The sequence below is a fragment of the Mycteria americana genome, chromosome 2, assembly GCF_035582795.1.
Source record: "Mycteria americana isolate JAX WOST 10 ecotype Jacksonville Zoo and Gardens chromosome 2, USCA_MyAme_1.0, whole genome shotgun sequence".
NCBI classification, from domain to species: domain Eukaryota; kingdom Metazoa; phylum Chordata; class Aves; order Ciconiiformes; family Ciconiidae; genus Mycteria; species Mycteria americana.
This window is the reverse complement of record NC_134366.1, coordinates 68,859,996-68,884,939: the sequence shown is the minus strand read 5'-3', so window position 1 is coordinate 68,884,939 and position 24,944 is coordinate 68,859,996. Positions and strand designations below refer to the sequence as shown.

General features: G+C 41.7%; 1 protein-coding gene and 1 long non-coding RNA gene across 8 annotated transcripts in view; one reads left to right on the top strand and one right to left on the bottom strand.

Annotated features, from left to right (window-relative positions):
• Positions 1 to 844: 844 nt before the first annotated feature.
• On the bottom strand, positions 845 to 8,109 carry LOC142405741 (uncharacterized). Its single transcript, XR_012774307.1, has 3 exons — positions 7,295 to 8,109; positions 5,897 to 5,992; positions 845 to 3,146 (listed from the first exon to the last, which is right to left on the bottom strand). It is a non-coding gene; the product is annotated as an uncharacterized LOC142405741 (long non-coding RNA).
• A 167-nt stretch (positions 8,110 to 8,276) lies between these two features.
• Positions 8,277 to 24,944, top strand: part of ICE1 (interactor of little elongation complex ELL subunit 1) — a 39,209-nt gene continuing 22,541 nt past the window's right edge. For 2 of the 7 annotated variants that reach the window (XM_075493689.1, XM_075493685.1), the window contains exons 1-12: positions 8,292 to 8,703; positions 9,570 to 9,628; positions 11,189 to 11,224; positions 11,679 to 11,696; positions 12,492 to 12,603; positions 13,590 to 13,666; positions 19,454 to 19,491; positions 21,408 to 21,490; positions 21,754 to 21,793; positions 21,879 to 21,935; positions 23,675 to 23,764; positions 23,849 to 23,902. In XM_075493689.1, coding sequence (XP_075349804.1) covers positions 8,620 to 8,703; positions 9,570 to 9,628; positions 11,189 to 11,224; positions 11,679 to 11,696; positions 12,492 to 12,603; positions 13,590 to 13,666; positions 19,454 to 19,491; positions 21,408 to 21,490; positions 21,754 to 21,793; positions 21,879 to 21,935; positions 23,675 to 23,764; positions 23,849 to 23,902 — 748 coding nt within the window. In that variant the 5' untranslated portion in view covers positions 8,292 to 8,619. Of the gene's footprint in view, positions 8,704 to 9,032; positions 9,181 to 9,569; positions 9,629 to 11,188; positions 11,225 to 11,678; positions 11,697 to 11,866; positions 11,994 to 12,491; positions 12,604 to 13,589; positions 13,667 to 19,453; positions 19,492 to 21,407; positions 21,491 to 21,753; positions 21,794 to 21,878; positions 21,936 to 23,674; positions 23,765 to 23,848; positions 23,903 to 24,944 lie in introns of those variants that run through there. The other 5 variants (XM_075493691.1, XM_075493690.1, XM_075493687.1 and 2 more) reach the window with 5 other exon arrangements.

Sequence of the window (24,944 nt, the reverse complement as noted above, 5' to 3'; positions counted from 1 at the left end):
AGTAACAGTTTCATATAAAAGACATAAACTAGATGCTTTGCCTAACTGTTTATAAGGATTGATTGTGACCCTATCTACCTGTGATCAATTCACACTGTTTTTCAAAAATTTTTTTGAAAAGTTTTTTTCAAAACTAGTTTTTCAAAACTATTGTTCACTGGGGGAGGAAGAAAAGGTGAAAGGTGAAATTTCTTGAAAGGTGAAAGTTGTCATCTTGTAATTTTGCCTTATAAAAATGGCTGCTGTGTCTCACCATTAGCAGAAAGGCTGCAGCCTTTACCTTTACCCCTGATGGCTTTACCTAAATGTACCTAAATTCTACCAGCGCATTGACAGAAGTGAAGCTATTCTCAATAAAGTTAATTGCCACTCACTGATGTTAATGAAACTGAAGGCAAGTTCATGGGCAAAACTTTTCCTGTTTATGGTTCAAAGAGGTAGACAGGACATAAAGGAAGACCAACAGAGAGGCTAAGAAATTTGGAGTTGAGAGGAATCTTCAATGACAGGAGCTTTTGAGGCATCCAAAGTATCTTCTGATGCTAGGAAATGAAAGTACTCTCCCTGTGGTTTGAAATACTTTTCCCTAAAGCCTTGAAAAAGAAAAGGTTCATACACTGATTTAGAACATACTATAACCTTTAAGCCAACTTCATGCTTTTTGGAGACTTGGCAGCTGATTTTTAAGCTAGTGACAATATCATATATGTGCAGTCTGGCAGACAGTCCAAACTTGGGGACAATGGAATAAACATCCAAATTGTGATTGCTGTTGATGGCTTCATCACAGTTTTCTCGTCTTCTCAGACAGCAATTTCATAGCTCATGTTTCTAAGAGGCCACAAGACTTCTGTTTGATTTTTGCCAAAGGACTTCTTATATGTCTGGAAAAAATAAAGGATGACCTCCTCTTTCCCTCAAAAATTGAGATGATGGCTTGTGCTATTTTTAGTTTGTAATATACCACCTGAGAAATCATAATGTTATGATGAACATAACAGGACTTTCAGTTTCTGAAAACAGGGTAGCTGTAAGGAGGTCTTTTACTGCAACTGTAGCTAGTACTCCTTCAGAATAAATCCACTGTTAAAGGCGAAAAAAAAGCCTTCTATACAAAATCATATACTCCTGTCCAATACAGACAGAGTGAAGTGGAGGAGTATAAGGACATGACACAGAATTTCCTTGTGTACTATGTTAGTTCAATTTGGCATCGTGTTACATTCAAGGATACAGTGTTAGCGGTGGAAAAGCCACGATTTGTAGCCTTCTTTAAAATAATGCATAAATATTATCAATACTGCACTAATTACCATATTCACCTTTTAGCCTGTTACATATGTCTAGTGGGTTGATATTGGCTGGCTGCCAAGTGCCCATTCAGATGCTCTATTGCTACCCTTCCTCAGCAGCACACAGGGAGAAAATAAGATTAAAAAGCTCCTGGGTTGAGAAAAGTCAAGGAAGATCACTCATCAATTACTGTCATGGGCAAAATAGACTCGACTTGGGGAAATTAATTTCATTTATTGCCAATTAAACAGAGTAGGATAATGAGAAATAGGCACAAATCTAGAAACACCTTCCCCCCACCCCTCCCTTCTTCCCAGGCTCAACTTCACTCCCGACTACTCTACCTCCTCCCCCCGAGCAGCGCAGAGGGTCAGGGACTGGGGGTTGTGGTCAGTTCAATAAAGCTTTGCCTCCACTGCTCCTTCCTCCTCATGCTCTTCCCCTGCTCCAGCGTGGGGTTCCACCCTCGGTAGACAGTCCTTCATGACCTTCTCCAATGTGGGTCCTTCCCATGGGCTGAGTTCTTCAAGAACTGCTCCAGCATGGGTCCTTTCCATGGGGTCACCAGTCCTTCAGGAACAGACTGCTCCAGTGTGGGCCCCCCATGGGGTCCTGCCAGAAAATCTGCTCCTGTGTGGGCTTCTGCCCGCGGGGCCACAGTTCTCCATGGGCTGCAGCTTCCTTCAGGGCATATCCACCTGCTGCTTCATGGGCTGCAGGGTGGATATCTGCTCCACCATGGTCCTCCATGGTCTGCAGGGGACAACCTGCATCACCATGGTCTTCACCACGGGGTGCAGTGGAATCTCTGCTCTGATGCCTGGAGCACCTCCTTCCCCTCCTTCTTCACTGAACTTAATGTCTGCAGAGCTGTTTCTCTCCCATATTGTCACTCCTCTCTCTCACAGATGCTGTGCAGCATCTTTTTCCTCTTCTTAAATATGTTATCACAGGGGAACCACCCTAGGCTCAGCTTTGGCCAGCGGTGGGTCCATCTTGGAGCAGCTGGAACTGGTTCTGTCTGACATGGGCACAGCTCCTGGTCTCTTCTCACAGAAGCTATCCCTGCAGTGCCCTCTGCCCCCAAAACCTTGCCACACAAACCCAAGACACTGTGATAGATATCTGTTGAATGCCAGTTGTAAATAATAAGCATTATTATAACTTAGCTATGACAGGACTGAAACAAAACCCAAGTTTTAAGTACAAAACAACTGCAATTCAAAACATTGATGAAATCAATCCACTTTTAATGTTTATTTTCTTGCTATTGCTGAAAAGATTTGTAGTATAGTCAATACATAGTCACTGGCATCAGAGCACTGGCTGTGAATACTGAAACAAAACCAAGAATCCAACTATGAAATAAAAACTTTTCTTTCAAAACACTTACTAAATAAATAACTCTGTGGCTTACATAATACAGTTTGAATATTTTATTTTCTATTTTCTTAAAAATATTTATAAAAGAATCAGGGCTTCCTTGCCTACTAATGAAAGTATTTAACCCAGGAATAATATGTATCTGAAGCCTTCTTGTGGGAAAATCTTCTGTTTGCCAAGAGAATTTGAACTGACTTAGTCTATAAAAACCCACAATTTGTTGGTTGAAAATATTCTAGTTATTTCAAATGTTCCACTTTTTGAGCTATTCCTCCAGAAAACTACAAAGCAGCAGTGTAACATGCAAGGACAAATATCCACTGAAATAAGCAGAAGTCTTTCATTAACTTCACTTCGATGAAACCTAAACCTATCTAGTAAGAAGGTATGGGTGATACAATATATTGAAATATTTCTACTTACTTGCATAGAACCCAAGACAGGAGCAGTTCAGAGACCACTGGTCTAATCTAGAATAGAATCATAGAATCATTTAGGTTGGAAAAGACCTTTAAGATCATCAAGTCCAACTGTTAACCTAGCACTGCCAAGTCCACCACTAAACCATGTCCCTAAGCACCACATCTACATGTCTTTTAAATACCTCCAGGGATGGTGACTCAACCACTTCCCTGGGCAGCCTGTTCCAATGCTTGATAACCCTTTCAGTGAAGAAATTTTTCCTAATATTCAATCTACATCTCCCTGGCACAACTTGAGGCTGTTTCCTCTTGTCCTATTGCTTGTTACTTGGGAGAAGAGGCAGACACCCACCTCTCTACCACCTCCTTTCAGGTAGTTGTAGAGAGCAATAAGGTCTCCCCTCAGCCTCCTTTTCTCCAGGCTAAACAACCCCAGTTCCCTCAGCCACTCCTCATAAGACTTGTGCTCTAGACCCCTCACCAGCTTCGTTGCCCTTCTCTGGACACGCTCCAGCACCTCAATGTCTCTCTTGTAGTGAGGGGCCCAAAACTGAACACAGCATTCGAGGTGCGGCCTCACCAGTGCCAGTGAGTACAGGGGCACAATCACTTCCCTGGTCCTGCTGGCCACACTATTTCTGATATAAGCCAGGATGGTGTTGGCCTTCTTGGCCACCTGGGCACAGTGTTGGCTCATATTCAGCCAGCTATCGACCAACACCCCCACGTCCTTTTCCGCCGTGCAACTTTCCAGCCACTCTTCCCCAAGCCTGTAGTGTTTCATGGGGTTCTTGTGGCCCAAGTGCAGGACCCAGCACTTGGCCTTGTTGAACCTCATACCATTGGCCTCGGCCCATTGATCCAGCCTGTCCAGGTCCCTCTGTAGAGCCTTCCTACCCTCAAGCAGATCAACACTCCCGCACAACTTGGTGTCATCTACAAACTTACTGAGAGTGCACTCGATCCCCTCGTCCAGATCACTGATGAAGATATTAAACAGGACTGGCCCCAATACCGAGCCCTGGGGAACATCACTTGTGACTGGCTGCCAACTGGATTTAACTCCATTCACCACAACTCCTTGGGCCTGGCCACCCAGCCAGTTTTTTACCCAGCAAAGAGTATGCCTGTCCAAGCCATGAGCAGCCAGTTTCTCCAGGAGAATGCTGTGGGAAACAGTGTCAAAGGCTTTACTGAAGTCCAGCTAAACAACATCCACAGCCTTTCCCTCATCCACTAAGTGGGTCACCATGTCATGGAAGGAGATCAGGTTAGTCAAGCATGACCTGCCTTTCATAAACCCATGCTGACCGGGCCTGATCGCCTGGTTGTCTCACATGTGCTGTGTGATAGCACTCAAGATGATCTGCTCCATAACCTTCCCTGTCTCCTTCCAGCCCTTCTTGTGGATGGGCGTCACATTTGCTAACCTCCAGTCAACTGGGACCTCCCCGGTTAGCCAGGACTGCTGGTAAATGATGGAAAGTGGCTTGGTGAGCACTTCTGCCAGCTTCCTCAGTACCCTTGGGTGGATCCCATCCAGCCCCATAGACTTGTGTGTTTCTAAGTGGTGTAGCAGGTCGCTAACCATTTCCCCTTGCATTATGGGGGCATCATTTTGCTCCCTGTCCCTGTCTTCCAGCTCAGGGGGCTGGCTACCCTGAGACCAATTGGTCTTACTATTAAAGACTGAAGCAAAGAAGGCATGAAGTACCTCAGCCTTTTCCTCATCCTTTGTCGCTATGTTTCCTCCCACAACCAATAAAGGATGGTGATTCTCCTTAGCCCTCCTTCTGTTGTTAATGTATTTACGGAGACATTTTTTATTGTCTTTTACGGCAGTAGCCAAATTAGGTTTTAGTTGGGCTTTGGCCTTTCTAATTTTCTCCCTGCATAGTCTCATGACATCTTTGTAGTCCTCCTGAGTTGTCTGCCCCTCCTTTTTTATCCTGACTTCTAGCCAAAGCTCTCTGTTCAGCCAGGCCAGTCTTCACTGCCGACTCATCTTTCGGCACATGGGGATGGCCTGCTCCTGGGTCTTAAGATTTCCTCTCCAGCCCTCCTGGACTCCTTTTCCCTTCAGGACTGCCTCCCTCTGCAAGCAGCTGCCTCCTATCAGTCAAACACCTTTGAGTCAGAGGTGCTTGAAATCCAGCATGCAGATTTTTTGCTTTTGATTTGCTCATAATATGATGTTCTAACCTCTGCCTGCTATTTCTGGCTAGCTGCAGGTATTTCTGGCTGCTTCATTCTGCTAGTTAACATCTTGATTTTATCTAAATGGTAGTACTTTCTTTCAGCACTTACGCATTTCCTTTAATGAAATAGAACTTCATACTCCGAGTTCTTCACTTATGTAAAAAAATAGAAAGTATTATTCATGAGTAATGACAGTCACTAGTAATTTCTCCAATTAATAAACTAATGATGAAAATCAGCCTTAAGTTTGTCTCAACTGTAGACTGTGTTAGGATGCTTCAAACACTAAATACAATGACATCTCAAACATCATCCAGTCCTTTAAGTCTTTGTTTATGCAAGAGCCCTCTGCAAAGCATGCGGAAATAAAACTATGGTGCTGGATTAATATGAGTTTATTTCACACTTACTATAGTTAATAAACTTTTCTGCTATAAAGCTGAGACTGCCAGAGACCATGGTGCTGTCACGTTGACAAGCTGTGAAGATGGTTAGGCATCTTCATTTCCTCCGCAGAGCCTCCCTAATTGCACCTATCATCAATATTGCTTTTAGTTACTGGTGGTGAGAGGATGATACTTTGTGCTATGAATGACTACCTGAACATTGTTTGCGCAGAACTTCTTTGGGAACATCAGCGTCTGATTCTTTCTGTTCTTCATTCATGAGAAACAGGAAGGACAGTTACGTTGTCTCTATGAGCAACAGTAAAGAAATCATGTTTATGTGCATGTTCTGGCTATTTCAGTTAGGCTAAATAAACACAACAACCCTGCAGGCATCATTTCATCCTTTTTAAATGGCCCCATTCAGCGATGAGGAGATTCACAGCTATCAACAGTGGCCAATTTTCTGTTTTATCATCAACAAAAGAGACCAATGTCTCTGTGACTCAGACCTCATGGCACACACATCGTAGCCCTGTATAAGTCTACTGTTGAACTCACAGGGCTTTTTAAATTCCAGATTTATAACCCTCCTCTTTTAGATCCTGTCTGGCCTTCCTAGTGCCCTCCCATCCCCATGCATCCTCTCTGAACTCTGATGTGCTCATCACTTGAGATATAATGAAGCAGAACTTGGGAACTCCAAGCCCTACCATCTCTCTCCTTCTTGGCCCAATCAAGTTAAGTGTAACTAAAAAACCCCACATATTATTATTTCATACTCTTTGTTTTAAATTTTAAAATATCTTAATTTTTTGAAGGAAATGCTTTTAATAACTAGTTTTTATAGGGCGTGTTAAAACAGAGTTTTAAAATATATTCTTCTTTCAAGGAATGGGAACTTAACATAAAAAAAAGGTAATACTGAATTTTCATAAGTTTACTTGCCTCGTTCTGCATGTATTCAGAGTCTGAAGCATTGAAACTTAAGAGCTTTTATAGAAGAAGTATAAACAACTAGAAAATTTGGGCATCTTCAATGTTAAAACAGAATTTTGAGGATAACATTTTCACTTAAGCACAAATAGTCACAAAAAACACTGAACTCTTCTGAAAATATCTTATCTATTCACTTCTTTCTGATAGAGCACATTTTTTTCCTGCAGAACACTGCCCTTAACTATCTCACCTAATAAAGTGCCTTGTTACCTTACCTAACCACAGCCCCAACCTCTCAAATCTAAAACGAGTAGCACTCAGCTCCATTCCCTAGGAAGGGCATTTCACACAGGAAATTTACTCACCCCAGAGGGAATGATTCATTCCAGTGGCACTGTCACTTAAACTCTACTCCTGCTCTAATGAGTATTTTATTATATTGTTGTAAAGCTCTCAAAGTAGAAAGATTGAGAAAGCCTGAAATATTCTGTTTGATCAGAAGAAGTTTCAGTGTCTTAATTAAGGTCCAGTTAACCATGCAGCTGTACGCACTATTGTCAGTGAGAAGGAAGATTTAACGTGGCTCCGCAGATCTAGAGATGAACAGTGACTCCCCCGAGGAACACGTACAAACTACTAGGAAGACAAGAGTGAAAAAGCAATTTGAAGTACCTGGATAAACTGTGAGCCAGAGAAAGTTTCATGTAGACTAGAAGTTATGTAAGCAGCAGCAACGTTGCAAAGAGCATTCAGTAAATGAAGTCCAACAGCATGAGCTGAATAGAAAAAACCCCACAAACTAATTCACACTGTGTGCAACCATCTAGCCGGTGTACCAGCCACTGAATGATTGCTATGGAAATAACGCGATGGGTCCATACCTCAACAGTAACACAGTCTGGAACAACAGAATCAGCAGTTATTACCTTAACTTCTGTTTCTCTAAGCGATCGAAAGCATGGCCTGCAACGCATGAAGTCTTCTCCTAGCTTGCTCTCTCTTTAAAGATGTTGTGTAAGTGGTAGATGCAGGCAGCGATGATGATGACAAGTGATGCTAAATATTGCCCTTAAAAATCTCTTTACGAATGCTTGGATGAAATGAAAAGCTTGATCTCTTGCTATGAATAGCATGCTCCCACAAGATGCTGTCTGAGTGAGCTGAACTGGTACGCTCCCATTTTAAGCACTGGTTCTGTTCTGTCAGGGAATAGCAACAGCTAAGTATGGCCACGGCTAGACAGCAGCTCTACCCCTCCCGCAGCCAGCGGCGGAGCAGAGAGAGGGCAGGGCAGGGCAGGGCAGGGCAGGGCAGGGCAGGGCAGGGCAGGGCAGGGCGGCTCGGCTCGGCTCGGCTCGGCTCGGCTCGGCTCGGCTCGGCTCGGCTCGGCTCGGCGCAGACCGCCGGGGCGCGAGTCCCGGCGGCGACCCCGGGGCTCCAGCGGAGCTCAGCCCCGCCCCGCGGCCGCGCTGCCGCGGAGCAGCCACGCCCGCCCGCCCCGGGCCGCAAGGGGAGAGGGCGGGGCAGCCGAGCGCGCAGGCCCCGCCCCCCGGGTGCCCCGCCCCGGCCGCGGCACCGTTCAGCCTCCGCGGCGGGTGAGGAAAGCTGCCCTAGCCGCGCCTACGCCAGGGCCGCAGCAGCGCCCGCAGAAGTGCCCGTGCATAAAAAAAAAAAAAATAGTACTCGTAGAAGGGCGTGGCAGATGCGGGAGCAGTCGTTCCTTTCACTGGGTCAAGACGGTGTTCACCGGGCGCTTTCAACGCTCGGCCTCTGCAGAGAGCACCTTCTGCTGTCTTTTCCGCTGCCGCTAGTCAGGCAGCGATGGGGTCACCCTCGAGGAGGCGAAGGCGAGCTGGGTCCTTGCTGAGGCGGTGGCGCGGCCTGTGACGCAGCTTCGGCCGCGTCCCCGCGCCGCAGTCGGGGCTGGGCGGAGGGACGCGTGTGACTGCGCGGGGCGCTGCCGGGCAGCGGGGCCGGCGTGGGGCGCGGCGGTCACTATGATGCCTGGAGAGACACCGCCGCCGCCGGCCGGGACCGCAGCCGCCGCCGCGGCCTGCGCGAACTGCGGTGTTCTCCAGCAGGTAGCAACGGGCCGTCGTCCCTGTGGCGCTGGAGTGCCTGGGGCGGGGTTTTTGCTTAAGGACGCGACCGTGGGTCTACGCCGGGCCGTGGCGGGTGGGAAGCGCTGCGTGCCGCAGTCACCGCTCCCAGTGCAGCGGGAGCTCAGATAGCGAATGTGGCAAATGGGCTGTGTAAAAGGAGCAGCAGTGGCGAGCTTTAGCCGGGCGAAATGCCGAAAAGTAGCTCGTGTTTCTGCGCCGTGCCTAGCGGGATCTGCTAGTGAATTTCTAGGCGTAGCCTTTTGAGTTTCCTTCGGTGCAGTGGAGGGAGTGTCGTCATCCACCTCCTTTCTTCAGCGCTCTTAAGCGAGCGTGTAGTGTTATAGTATAACGCTTTGGGCAGTGTTTGTTTCCCCTTTGTTTCCTCAGAATTCTCAGCAGGAAGGCCCTGCTGAGAATTCAGAGGGCGGAGGAGGTCTTCGGACACACTTAGAATGAGTATGGCTTGAGAATCTGGGAAATCTGTAGGCTCAAATGAGCTAGATGTCGTTTATTGGTAATATTCTGCTACAGCTTAATTTGATTTTGAGAGAAAAAGTTATGGGATTTTAGTATATAATCTGTTGTAAAGGTAAAGTTTGAAGAGCTTTTGTATTAAAGCCGCATCTAAGTATGCATGCTTTCTTGTGGAGCCTGCATTATCTGTATGTATTTGTATGAATAGATTTTTGGTGAATTAGTAACTTGCTCATTAAGAGAACTGAAAAAAAGGAGACGTTATTGTATAGTGTAGAACATTAGCAATCAGTTTAGGGGTTATTTACAGGGTATAGTACTGTTTTTTTGGGGGTGAAACTTCTTTACCAACTTGAGACTCTTCCTTACAGAATATAAATGAATATGTAGCCGCATTAATTGCACTGAAGCAAAAAATGATTGATGGAGAGTAAGTACAATTGCACAAGTGTTTTTTTTCTTGTTTGGTTTTTATTGCTCTTAAGTTCTTAAAGCAACGCAGCAAATACGTGTTGTGGAATGTAGATATTCATTAATGCACAAGACTAAATCCTCCTCAAAATGAAAGTAACTTCTTCACAAAGAGGTCCTAAGCCTGGACTGTAAGACTTCTTTAATTTATGCCCTAAAACATCTGTGTGTAATGGTAGTAAAACAGGGCTATTTTGTGTAGCTATAATAGCTTATATATTATTACGAATACTAGCAGCAGCAGCTCTTTGAGGAGATTTATTTCATTTTATCTGTTGTGAAGAATATAGTATGAGAACTAGAAGTTGAGCACAGGTGTATACAAATATTTTCAACACAGTTTAGTCTGAGCATTAAGGTATGAAATGCTGTTGGGATTAAATATTCAGAATATGAAAAGTGAGGCCGAACATCAGTCAGAACAGTAAGGTTCTAAAATGCTTCTCATAGTTTGCTTTCTCTTCTGTGATGGCTTCCACTTCTTCTCAATAACCACCAACGTATAATTGTATGGCGTAATGTATTGAGATACGTTATGTATACCTCCATGCTATGGCCTAATATCCTTGCTATGTCTCCTAATTGTAATGGTTTATTTCTCATGTACCCTTTCCCAGATACGTGTCAATCTGGCTTCAGCAAATCTAAATTCCAGTCCTGCATTCTGGTTTCCAAAAAGTATTTAAGAGAGCCCTCACTGCCTTAACTGGGACTCTTTTCTTCAAAGCTCCTTTACTTTGCCTCCATACATTCCTTTTCCTGCCTCCAAACTTTGTGTCCCTCCTCTCTTTGCCAGTGCATACATTTCTTGTGGGAATTTCCTCCCCTTTAACTACTTGCAGCTCAGTCTCTTTCTTTTTTGCTTTACTTGATTACTCTTAACTGTTGCAAGAGAAAGTAATGCAGCGCTCGCTCTATTGGAGGAACTGCCATGGTATTTCTCGCTCTTGTCCTTTCTTCTCTCCATTCTTAAAAAACATAACATTTGAGGAAAGGAGAGAATAGCTTTCCTTGATGCTGTCCCATGGCCCACTGTACACCTTGGATCAGAGTAAGTGTTACCCTCTTATGGCTGCTAGGAGAATAGTGTAAAGATTAAAGCCTTTTAGGGTCTTTTGAACTATTTTTCTTACATTTATGTGTTCTTTCCTAGGAAAACATCCTTTTAAGTTTGGGAACTAGGATATGATTTTGTGATTATATGTATAATTTTTTGTTATATGTATATTATGTTATTTACCTAAATAATGTTTTTTGGTTTGGTTGGTTGGTTTTTTAAGCTGCAAATAGTTAATGGCTACAAGTTCATGTAATTGCCAGTTGGGGTTTTTTTTCCTGTTTTAAAGCAGCCTGATTTGAGGTTTGAATGGCTTAATGAAACAAAAGGGACTACTATCAGAAAATGCAAACCAATCTTACACTTTCTGTATTTTATCTGTAAAGCAAAAGGGAAGGTATCCTAAGACATGATTGTCAAAATCAGGTGAGAAAATGAGTAATGTCTTTTTTTTTCTTGCAGTCGTTTGCTGACAGAGTATCAACAGAAATGCACTGATATCCTTTACTTTTCTATTAGTGTTCTTACAGAATTAGTATATCAACATTTCTTATAAGAGGGCTTGAAGCTTTTTATTTAAGGTTTAAGTTAAGAGATGATGCCTCTAGTAGAGAACAGACTGGATAGGCTTTGTAAAGAAAATAGGGCTTTGGAATTAAAACTGTCCACTTAAGATCTGGCTGGGTCTAATATATGGCTTAATACAGACTATTTGAAATCTGTGTTGCTGAGAACGACTCAAGTTTTTATGTAACAGAAGCAGCTCTGCTTATTCACTTCAAATGTATTGAAATGTTTCAATTAAACACTTAGTTCTGCAAGTCCCATCGGACTTGGGTTTTTTGGGTGGAAGTCTTCATTGGATGTTTCTTTGCAAGTGGCAATTGGATTGAAATATACTTAAGGACGTTTGATAAACTGTTTTTAATTTCTTCCTTAACAAGAGATTACAGCTTCAATTTGCTGAACGGTAAGTTTGATTTAAACTGTTTACTAAAGATGGTATATTCTCTGTGTCTTGGACAGTTTTAGGAGTGTGATGTAACAGCAACAGCTCTGGGTCTAGACTGAGATTTTAATGGTCTGGTCCTTTCTTTTACCATGCTTTCTAGGCCATAGTTAGCAAAGGTACCCTTGATGAGGAGAGAAATCTGTCCTTCTTCTATTGTATTGTACCTGTGTGAAAGTCTTTCCTGGCTCTGTGTTACATAAGAGTCTAAAGTGACCAAGTGGAGATGCAGAGCTCATCTTTTGGTGGTGGTTAAATGTAAGCGTATTTGGGGTGGGCCTATTTGTATGAAGCATTTTGTCTTAGAGTTGTGGCTGCGTGCCCTTGCTTACTCTACTTGATTATAGAGGAAGAGGCAGCATATAATCTTTACGGACTCCATCCTGCCTGCTGAAAAATCCCGCAGTTGAACTCTGTTCTTATTTCACAGTGCTACCTATGTAGAGACACTTATTCCTAGCACTTCAGTGTAGGCAGCTGGGCAGTACTCCTGTGTGGCACATGCTGTCTGCTTGCATCTAGCTTTAGGCTCAGTTTAATGTTTTAAAAACAGATCCTGAATTTTCTTTGAATGTAAAATGTTGGATGGAAAAATGAGAACACTTAGACTCTTAAAAGCCTTTGGGTGTATCTCACAGCATTTTGTCATAGAGGAAAGCAAAATACTCGGACACATGCCTGAAGAATCAGAACACTGAGTTTGAGAGCACCCATGTTTTTTGGCAACTTTTTTTTTAATTACACTTCCTGTTTCAGAGAGATCTCTGCTCTTCGTTGCCAAGTGGAGCAGATGCTACAGAAAATCCTGCCTCTGGAAAAGTGCCAGGAAGAGTTGGGTTCCTTGAAAGCAGAGTTGGAAGAGAAAAAGGTGTGCTTGTAACATTAAAATAACTTGTACTTTTTCTGTTGAAGGAAATGTATATATTTAATGCTCATCTTAATGAAGCAGAGTTTAATGATTTCCAGCTCACTGACAGGCAGCTCTGGTTTTAGGTGAAATTAATTAAATGGCAGCAGATTTCAGATAGGCAAAAAGTTCAGGCTTTTGTAGTTCCTATAATTTTTAATCAGATTATTTGGGTTTTATTTCCTTATTTAGGAAGAAAGGAGATACATTCAAATTCCTTTGGTTTTCTGTTCTGAGCTTATTAGATTACTGAACTCTCTATACTTGTACTACTAAAAAGGTGCAAAGAGGGTCTGTGCAGAATAGGATTTTGCCTTTGTTACCATTTTGAACATATGTTTTTACATTATTGGCTACTTGAGTTTATTCCTAATTTCTCTCCCGTCCCTTAGCTGAGATTTAGTCTACAGAAGAAAAGCTTTTGACTGTTCAAATAACCTAAATATATGTATTTTCTAGACATTAACTGTTATTTCTGCAAAAAATACCCCATCATCTTTCTTGTAGTTTTTTCATGCCGGTACAAGGTAGGATATTAACATTTGTCTTGTGACTGTACCTAGTTTTTCTTTCATGTTCGAACTGTTTTTTAAATCCTCTTCCCTCAGCAAGCATTAGTAGCTGATGTCCTGATAGCAGTTTTTCAGAAAAATCAGGATTATGTGTATGGTGTATAAGAGTGCTCTTGACTTCAGCTTTGAGTTCCTATTCAGATAGGTGTTGGAGGCACATAGTCAAAAGATAGCTAGATATAGATTTTTTTTGTTTGTTATAACTTTTGCCTTTAAAGAAAAATAAAGAAAGCCTGGTCTTTCAACTTGCTTGTTTTCTCATTGAATATACTTTTTTGGCTATGTGCTGTTTTCGTTAGAATAGGTAAAGTGTCTGCCATCTTTTTTTTTGCACTCAGTAAGGACGTATTTTAACTGTGCTTTCCTCCTCCACAGAGTTCTCTCAAGATTTATCGGGAGAGTCAACTGGAATATGTTAAAATTAAAGAAGAAATAGTAAACAGTGATGCTGTGTGAGTGATGCTTCTTATTTTCACAACCTTTTTTTCCCCCTCTTACCTCTTCCAGAACTTGGTCTTGTACCTTACCTAGTTATGCTTTCCATTTTGCTAAAATTTTTATGCTTATGGGTTCTTAGAACAGGGAGTTGATGGAAGAATTGTCTTAAATTTTGTAGCAAACACTCTGGAAGGTAGTATTAGCTTAATTATTATCCTGTCTTGAAGTGGCTTTTGGTGGTTATTTAGCAAAGGTTTTTAAGAACAGGATGAGACTGGAGAAGAAGCTGTATTTTCTCCAGTTTTAAGCGGTTCTTAATCTTGGCTTTTTGTCACTGCTGTCCGTTTCCATTGTGCTGGTAAGTCTCTGAGGCCAATATGTAAATGATACTGCCAAAGTGATCTGCACTTAAAAATCAGTCCTTAAAATAATTGTTTTTAAAGAAACAGCTCGGCAGGTCCTGAACTGTCCATCATGTTTGGAAATGGGCAGGGAAGGGATTTGGCACCAAAAATGCAGAAGCCATTTTTGCTGCCATAGTACGTAATACTGTGAAGCTGTGCCTTGATAATTCCCAAAGTTTGTTCTTCCACTAACCAGTCGCTCAAAGGCTTCCTGGCCTGGAGCATATGTGTGTGTTATCATGCCTTACAGCTCTTGATGGACTCTCTAATGAAGAGAGGCTTTTTAACCTGTTATATTCCTAGCCTCTAAATCACCTGTATCAGGCAACTGTGACTTCTCAGTATTGTATGGAAAGGTACTTATGCTCTCAAAAGAGAACCAGCTAATATAAAGCTGGGTGTTGTGAGTTTGTAGTTGTGGTTATTTTTCTCCATGTGCATCACTTTGCATTTATCAACACCAATGATTGCTCTCTAGTCGCTTGGAATTCTAAGACCCTTCTACTGTTTTTAGTAGTCAGCTTATATTTCTGATGTGTTCCAGCATGCATCCCAATGGGACTTCCACTGGTAACTTCTTACTTCCTTCCTTGTAAACTGGCTATAGCTTTTAACTGTGGTATTCCTAAGCTATTTTGGTGTTACCAGGAGGTCAAGGGAGGTGATCATTCCCCTCTACTCAGCACTGGTGAGGCCATACCTGGAGTACTGGGCTCCTCTGTACAAGAGAGATATGGGCATACGGGAGAGAGTCCAACAAAGGGCCACGGAGATGATCAAGGGACTGAAGCTGAGATACCCTGGTATCTTTACATGGCTTGTGAAACATACGGGACTCACAAGCACAGCAGCAAGCCACTAGCATCTAAAATGAGGGGAGAGCAGTGGCTAGTGTCTACCTGGCCTTCGGTAAGGCCTCTGACACTGTCTCCCATAAAAGCCTTGTAGCCCCTCAAGCTGTTGCTGTAGGGGCTGGATGAGCAGACAGTGAGGTGGATTGAAAACTGGCTCAATGGCCAGGCCCTGAGGGTGGCCATGAGCGGTGCCAAGTCTAGTTTGGAGGCTGGTAACTAGCAGTGTACCCTGGGGGGGAAGGAGGAGGGCCACATGCTCGGTCCAGTCCTGTTTAACATCTTCATGATGTTCATTTCATGTTCTTCATTGGTGATTTGGATGATGGGACAGAGCGTACCCTCAGCAAGTTTGCCAATGACACTAAGTTGGGAGGAGTGACTGATAGGCCAGAGGGGCATGCTGCCACTCAGTGTGAGCTTGACGGGCTGGAGAAATGGGCTGACAGAACCTCGGGAAGTTCAGCAAGGAGAAGTGCAAAGTCCTGCACCTGGTGAGGAACAACCCCACACACCAGTGTATGCTGGGGACCACCCAGCTGGAAAGCAGCTTGGCAGAAAAGGACCTGGGGGTTCTGGTGGGCACCAAGTTGAACATGAGCCAGCAATGTGCCCGTGCGGCAAGGAAGGCTACTGGTATCCTGGGCTGCATTAGGCAAAGTAGTGCCAGCAGGCTGAGGGAGGTGCTCCTTCCCCTCTACTCAGCACTGGCGAGGCCACACCTGGAGTACTGTGTCCAGTTCTGGGCTCTCCAGTACAAGAGAGACATGGACATACCGGAGGACAGTGAAGGACCACAAAAATGATTAAGGGACTGGAGCATCTCTCCACTGAGGAAAGGCTAAGAGAGCTGTTACTGTTCATCCTGGAGAAGAGAAGGCTCAAGGGTGATATTATCAATGTCTATAAATACCTGAAGGGAGGGTGCAAAGAAGACGGAGGCAGGCTCTTTTCCATGGTGCACAGTGACAGGGCGAGAGGCAATGGGCACAAACTGAAACACAGGAGGTTCCCTCTGAACATCAAGAAACACTCTTTTTACTGTGAGGATGACTGAGTACTGTCACAGTTTGCCCTGGGAGGTTGTGGCCTCTCCATCCTTGGAGATAACTCAGCAGCCATGTGGACATGGCCCTGGGCAGCGAGCTCTAGGCGGCCCTGCTTGAGCAGGGGGGTTGTATGAGATGACTTCCAGAGTCCCTTCCAACGTCAACGATTTTGTGATGCTATAGCTATTTTATATACCTTTGACATTGAGGCCATTTTAAGCGGGAGGTCACATGAGTTCAGTAATTTGAGAGCTGAGTTTCTTCAGAAGCAGAATTCTAGTGAATTGTTCATAAAATAAGTATTAATCTACAGTTACTGTAAAATAATTTAGGTCAAAAATTATCTCTCAAGTCCTTTGGTCCAATCTGCCATTCAGAGCCAGTGTCAAAGTTAGGTTGCTTAGGACCTTGTCTAGTTGAGTTTTGAAAATTTACAAGGATGGCAATTCCCTAATTCTGAGCTTATAACAAGCGTGATAACTTGAGACAAATACGCATGTCCACTGTGAAGAAGGTTTTAGGTATGAAATCACTCCTACAGACAAGCTTTGAAAGAAATACTCAAAAGGTTAGACTGTTCCAGAAGTAAGGTTTAAATTTAAATAAAAAGATCACATTCTCTCTGAGGATGAAATAAATATGACAGACACAGTTGTTGTTTGTATTTATATTTTTAACTTTTGAGTATTACGAATATAACCACATTATGGTTTTTGCAGTTTGGGTAGATTATAATACTATACGTATTCTGCTTCTGAATGCAGCTTCTGTTAGCATAGTTTTCTGTCAGCTGAAGTTGTGTATCCATCTTAAAGATCAGGTTGGAGCTTGAGTTGCGTAGCATGAGAGTTCTGTCCAAATACATCATGTACAAACCTTGCTTGTTTGTGAATTACTAGATTTAACATTACCTGTTTTCTTTCTTAATGTAATTGCATGTGTTGATGGAATCAGTCAGCATACTACTGCACCTGTAAAAGTAACTATTTAATCTGTAAATACTATTGCAATGATAAATGTTGGCATTTAGTGGCTGTCTGGTTATTCAGATTCTTAGTTGTTTGTATCGTAGAAATTGTCTTGTGTTGAAAGGGACCTATAAGGATCATTGAGTCCAACTCCCTGCTCCTCGCAGGACTACCTAAAACTAAACCGTATGACTAAGAGCATCGTTCAGATGCTCCTTGAACTCTGACTGTCTTGGTGTCCCACTTCCCTGGGGAGCCTGTTCCAGGGACCAGTCACCCTCTCAGTTAAGAACCTTTTCCCAGTGTCCAATCTGACCTTCTGCTGATGCAGCTTCATGCCATTTCCTCATGTCCTATCACTGGTCACCAGAGAAAGGAGAGCAGCACCTTGCCATCTGCTGCCTCTCTGAGGAAGTTGTAAACTGTGATGAGCTCACCCCTCAGCCTTCTCTTCTCTAAACTGAACAAACCAAGTGACCTCGGCTGCTCCTTGTAAGTTTTGCTGTCAAGACCTTTCACCATCTTGGTTGCCCTCCTCTGGGCACACTCTGATTGTTTGATGTCCTTATATTGAGGTGCCCAAAACTACACACAGTGCTCGAGGTGGGGCCGCACCAGTGCAGTGTAGGGTGGGGCAATCACCTCCATTGACCAGCTAGCTATGCTGTGCTTGATGCACCCCAGGACACAGTTGGCCCTTTTGGCTGCCAGGTTAACACTGTTGACTCATATTCAACTTGCCATCAACCCAGACCCCTAGATCTCTTTCCATGGGGCTGCTCTCCAGCCTCTCATCCCCCAATTTGTACATATAACCAGGATTACCCCATCACAGGTGTAGAATCTGGCACTTGCTCTTGTTACATTTCATACCGTTGGTGATTGTCCAGCACTCTAGTCTATCCAGATGTCTCTGTAAGGCCTCCCTACTCTCGAGGAAGTCTACAGCTCTTCCTAATTTCATATCATTGGCAAACTTACTTAATGTACACATTTGACTCCTGCGTCCAGATAATTTATAAAAACATTAAAGAGCATTGGCCCTCAAAATGAGCCCTGGGGAACCCCACTGGTGACTGGCTGCCAGCCTAACGTAACCCCGTTTACTGTAACTCTTTGAGCCCGACCCTATTTGTTAGGTGACCGACCTCATCAAGTAATGGACCAATGTTATCTCTGATCCTCCTTTTGGTGTTAACATATTTTAAAAAGCCCTTTTTGTTGTCCTTCAAGAGTCCTGGCTAGCTTGAACTCTAATCAAGGTTTGGCAGCGTGAATTTTCTCCCTACAATGGCGAACGGCATCTCTATAGTCCTCCCATGTCACCTGTCCTTGCTTCCAGTGTCCATACATTGTAGATGCAGTACTGCTATGTATTGGTCAGAAGATAGTTTACAGAGAAATGGAAGTTCGTTTCTTGCTATCTTTTAAAGGACACTCCTCCCCCTTTTTTTTTTTTCCTGCGAAGATATCTTATGAGGATTTTTTTCTGAAATTCTCACCTATGGCTTGACTGTCAAAGCCATCATCTGAGTATACAGAGAGTTAACCATGAACCTGTTCAGGCTGAGAAGGCCCAAGAGCATTGGTCTATTAATTTATAATATAAATGTTTTGACTACTGAACATGCCAAAGGTGGTCAGTCATCCTGTTTCTGAGTGGGTTTTCAACTGTATTCCAGTTAATGTCTGAAGTGATGATTAAAGCTTGCACATCCAGAAAGGCTTAGGCTGTAAATCTCAATCCATTATACAAGTTTTAATATGGGGAATGGATGAACTGTGTTGTTCTTCATTAAACTGGTCAGTGAGCATTGGTAGCTTGTGTTTGTCAGGACAGAGTCCTCTATTTATCACAAGAGTTTAAAAACTGTTTCTGGGATATTGGGATTTAACAGAAGGAAATAATAGAAGTGGTTTTGTTCCCCCCCCCCCCCCCCCCCCCCCCCCCAGTTCTGTGTATGTTTTACATATAAGGTAGGATTGGAAGTGCTGAAGTCAAAATTGTTCAGGATGCATAATTCTTTTGGTTTGGTTTTAGTAAACCCCTGGATATTCTGAACAAAAAGCTGTGGGACATAAGTGATGCTGAAGGCTGTTCCTGATTATCTCATTGCTTAGGTCTTATTGATTGTAAGCAAAACTTAATTGCTTTTAAGGGGTAAAACTAACCTGTCTGTATCGTAGAAATAACATAACATCATAGAAATGCAAAAATCAGAAGCCAGTTTTCTTGTGTTGTGTTTGTAACTCCAAGTTGTAGCTGAAGGTGTATTTATGTACCTGGATTAGTGGACTGACTCTTAAGAGCAAACTCTACCTTTGTAACAGATACAGCTGTTTGTGTGAGAATGTCAGCAACATGCCACTGATGCAAGTTTTCAACTTCAGGGACACATGGGTCTTACAGGTCCTGGGTCTAGGAAATTTGTTTTTTCTGAAATGGCTAGATTTTTTTTTTTTTACCCTGGCTTTTCATGCAACATAATTCTATACAAAAATTATGTATTAATGCTTTCTTTTTAACAGGAGAAAGAAACTGGAAACAAAAGTGAAGAAACTTGAAGGTAACTTTCTACATTGTGTTACTGTGCTGTTGTCTTACTCCATCTCTTGATTCCTTTTCTATCCAAAGAAGTAATTGCAAGTTTCTAACTCTGAGGCCCCAAGGAGCAAGGCAGGGCAGTACTGTGTGTGGTGCTTAGTCTCTGAATTACATCAGCCCTCCTGCAGAATGTTTTCTGTTGAGTATCTTAGGCACATGGCATAAATTAATTTGGAAGGGAACTTCTGGTCATGAAAACCTCAAAGGATGGAGTCTGCCCAGCCTGTCAAGGCAACCTGATTCACTGCATGACTGTCTTCATGGTGAAAAAGCTTTTCCTTATAGCCAGTTGGAAACTCTCTTGTTTCAACTTATGCCTGATGTCTGTTGTCCTCCCACCGTGCACCACTAAACAGTCTCATTCCATCTTCTTGATACCTCCTTGTAGGTACAGGAAAGCTGCTCTTGGATCCCTTCTATGTTTTTTTTGTTGTGGTTTTTTTCCTCTAAAGTTAATTAAGTCTAGTTCAATGAGCCTGTTTTCACAGGGTATGTGCTCCAGTGTTCTAATAATCTTGGCAGGATTCTTCTAGTCATGTTTATAATCATATTTAAATATGTAGTGATCCTGACACAAGTTTTCTGATTTTTAAATATTCTGGCAATTGGGTTTTGGTTTGTTTCTTTGTTTCTTTGTTTGGTTTGTTTTGTTTTTAAGTAGAGATAGAGCACTTGCTTCGTGGCACTGTTTTTCTTGTTTTGCTAGTAGAGGGTGGATATGCATAAAGCATTCTGATACTTAACTTGCTGTACTGTTAGTTGGCAAGGCAAATATTTTCATTCATGGCACACTTGCAGCTGTGCTTACCACAGTTTAAAGTACAATGAACTGAGTGACTTGTATCTTAGTGTTAGAACCCCCCCAAATCCTACTGTAAAAATACAGGTACAGGTTGTTTATTTTGATGAGCACTTTGGACTTCCATTATGTGGCAGCAAGGTTTTTATACCCTCTTGCCCCCAAAAACTCCAATTCTGGCAGAGCTAGAAGAAAATACTGTGGGATAGTTTGCATTAGGTCCAATTTGAGTGACTAGCTTATCTGTTTGGTTCTTTTCTGTGTTCATTAAATATCCCAGACCCCATATTTTAGCCTGGTATCTTTTGTCAATGTGAAATTTTCCCATGATTGTTTTTTGTCAACCTACCACCTGAGCTGCCTTTTTAATGCTCTTTCTTTTGATATGCTGTCTTCTGTGGCCTGATCTGATCAGCAGGCAGGTTCCATCTGTCTTTTCTCTGCTGTCCATATATAAGTCACCAAGCTGATCTCTCAGGAGTGCTCTCAAGTCTCTCTCTCACTTGAGAATTTCCATAGGAACCTCACATTCAATCCTCACTTACCTGCCCTGTACTTTTTATTCCCACCCATCTGCACTCTTCCCAGGTGTCTGTTAGACATTAAGATATAAGGTACTTTTCTCTGTTTATTAGTCTTGAGTGCTATCCACATCTTTCTAATGCAGTTGCCTATGGTGTTTTCGTCTTTGAACCAGAGCCGTCTTTTAAAAAGAGAATAAAACAGGAAAAAAACATTGCACCTCATTCTTAATTTTATTCCCTTTTTTCACTTGGTGTATATTGTTCGACAGTACAGTATCATTACAATATGACCCACTCTTCATTCTTACATGTAAGTGAGAAAAATAATAAATGTATTTCAGTAGTTCAGAACAGTGATTATGCAGTGGAAGACGACATACTTGTATGCATGAGTTGTTGTCTTAATGAGCCAAAATATAACTTCAATAGATTTGTATTTCACACTATGTATTTTATTTTCTGGAAGTTGGATTTCCAAACTGGTGACCAATACTACTTAAATTAGTTGTCTCTTATATTGTAGTTTCTAACTAATTTTGGTTATTTTTCTTGAAGAGGCTGCAACAAAGCATACACAGGACTTCAGACAACTGAAAACTGAAAAGAAAAGGCTTGAAAAGGAACTAAAGAAGGCACAAGTAAGACTTTCCTGGTCTTTTGGATGAAGCTTCTCTTAGTATTTCGGGGGGGGGGAGCTACTAGTAATAGAGATACTGAAATAGTAAAATTACATTTGTTGAGGATATTGAGTAACTAAACATAGCAATTCACCTTAAGAGATAGAAATTTTCCAACTGAAGCATGACCTTTGAAATACTGATTTAGATTTCATGCTAATAAAGAGTAGATGCTCGACAAAATATGTATGGCGTGAAAAATTAATACTATTTAATTTTAACAGGGAAAACTTGATGGTGTACTTAAAGAGAAGTGCAGAAAAGGTAAGTGTTCACCTTTGCCTTCAGATTTATGTGTGCTATTGTTCCATTTGAACATTTCCTTTTCCCCCTCTCCTCTTTTTAATAGTTAAGCATGTGGAGACCCAGAGTTCAAGTGAAGATCTTACAAAAGATATAGACAAAGGTAAGATTTTTTGCAAGACCGTTCTCTGTGTGGAACCAACCGTTATGAATTTATTGTAACTCTTCTGGAGTTGCATTTTTGGAAATAGAGGATACTGGCAGAAATGCTGTAAGGGCAGATGTGGTTGATACAAATATGTTACACTGATGAAGGACTAATGTAATAGATGACTATTTTCAGTTTTGCAGTAGGGAAAATACTTGATTCATTAAAATGACTAGTCTGCACCATGCGTGTGTGAAGTCAATTGATGTGCAATTATAAAACAGAATGCAAACACTGAGAAAAATACAAACAATCCCACTGTCTTTGAAGCTCATTGAAATCATAGGGGAAGCATGCAATGTGAAAGACACAAGATGGGAGTGTAGTCTGATACAATTTCTATCTGAGGCTCTGTAAATAAAGCAGAAATCCAGGATGTATAGTTGTTTCTTATCCTATTGACTTTTTTCCCCTAATGATCTAAAATATCTGCTACAAATTATCTGAATCTAACTGTGTAATGGAGCAAACTCCTAAACTTCCTCTAAAGTACTGACGCCAAACTTTTAAGCAAATTTATTTTTTGCATTTTTGTAGTCTTTTAAAATACTGGTATTGCTTTTGAATTGTTTAGAAATTCTGAAGGCAATTTTCAAGCAAAGGAACAACTTCCCTCTTCTATTTCTTGCTTTGCAATATTTGTATATAAAGTTGTTGCCAAAATTAAACTTTTCTGAAAAAGGTGGACCTCGTCAGTTCTTGTGTGTATTGGCATATTTTTACTGCCTTTTGGATTGTACTAAATTGGTACCCAATTTCATCCTTTAATTTTTAATTAATGGCAAAATGGGAAAATTAAGATCTGAGCTCTAATTTGAGCTTCAAATGGCAGCAAGGCTTTATTACTAATGATAAATTCTTATTGTTAATAGCTGTCATGCAAAATTTGGCAGGTTTCCCCTTATGTGCTGAGGTTTTTTTAATATGTCTCTTCATAAAATAGTAGCAGTTTGCTGTGGTCTTTGACTTACGGAATTGGCACAAAACCAATAGTCTCAGTTCCTGATTATTGGGTCTGATGATAGTTTTGGCATAAGTAGGTGAGGTGCTTGTGTATTTTGTTGAGTTTTTGGTCTGTTTCTCCCTCTCCACCTGCCCTTCTGGTTCTGGAACTAGGTTGTTTGGCATCAACAATGGTGCTCTTAGGACTCCAGACAATGTCTACTAATGTTGTGGCCTGATAATTAGTTCAGATACATATAACATGCTGTTACTCCATGGTAAGGCTAAGATGAGTTACTACTGAGTGGGCATAAAGAAAGAATGTGATATAAATACTTTCTTTCTAGAAGATTTCCTCCCCCATTTATGTTCATGTCACCGAGCTGTTTTAGAAAGCTGTTTAAGTTCACTAATGCTACATTCAAATCTGCTTTTACATTTTACTCTGGGGGCTGCTACAACTTTTTGCCACCCTCACTATAGAAAGGAAAAGCTAAAGCGTTCTGCAACTGTTCCTTCAGTCTGCTGTGTGGCTATGGCCAACACAGCATCCATTCCCTCAGTGGCATCTAGCATTTCTCTTTTTCTGAAGCTAAAACGCCCCTATGACCCTTGTCTTAATTTTTGTTGTGGGTATTTTGTATTTTGTTGTAGGCCTGTTTGTGTTCTGAGTAAAAATAAAGAAGCATAAATTCTTAGCTCTTTGAGCAATTGAGGTTTTCCTCAATTTATAAAAATATTTATTTTAACAGAAAAAATAAAGCTCTTGTTAGAAGAACTGTGGATGTGCATTGACAGTGCAACAGGAAAAAGAGAGAATCAGGAAAATGATCCTGTCTTGGGTGAGATGACATGCAAAGTCTTGAAATTTTCTTGAAGCTGTCTCTTCTTCTGACCAAAACCAAATATTGGTACATTTTTTTCAGCTTCTGTTCAGGATAAGGCATGGCCTGAAAAAAGACGGCTGACTGTTACGGAAGGTAGGTGCCAGTAAATGCGAATTTATTAATATGCAAGTGCATTAATTTAGTCTTACTGGGATATCATCAGGTTGGGTACTGTTTGCATAACACTTTTTTGACAGACTTAAATACTTTCCGTGGTGATTGCCTGGTCAAGTACATGTGTGATTAAAATATTTTAAGAAAATTGCAAATATTAATTTGAACAGCCAAGTAAACTGGAATGCTCTTCTAAATAAAAGCTGTTGTAATCTGCTGTTGCAATTGAGAAATCTAATTCTTTTACTGTCAGCTGCTTTGACTATTTCGAAGTAATCAAAACTCACCTCTCATGTTTATACCTTAATTATTGTATCATTATAAACTCTGCAGTATATAATGTGAATAATGGGATGCAAACTCTCTTTTTAGTCTGAAACAAACACATGGTAACATAGTTGATTCTAAAATTTAAGAGGCTATTACCACCATTTTCTTCATTCATACCTGCCTGAATAATAATAGAAAATGGTGCATTAATCTTTGTATTCGCGATACAGAGAAACAGAATGTATAATTTGGTAATAGCTTTAATTTTGTGACATGATATTCAGTATAATAATAAAAAAATAATATGAGTAGTTATCCACATGTACATTCACAGCAAACTTGAACTGCTTTAACTTCACGTAACAGATGTCATTTTCCTTCTGCCCTTGAGAGTAATAGGTGCCTTGAAACTGCTTTAGTATTTCTGTAGTTGTCTCTCCAGAGTGTGCTTATTAATCTTTCCTTTTTCTTTTATTTTCTTTACTACTTTGGTTTTCTGTAACTCAGGCTGTAGAGATACTGTCTGGGTTAAGCACCCTGCCTTAGTAAGAGCTTTGAAGGTGAACTGTTATCCTGTGTCCCCACCCTGTTAAGTCTGAAAATTTGCTACCAGTGTAGATCCCAATGAATCTAGTTTCAGATTGTGTTCCAGTGGAATCCACTTAAAAGGTGCCAAAATATAAAGACTCATAAGCCAGTTTATCAACCTCACTCCCACCAGTTTAATGCAGCAGATGTGTGGCTTTAGCTC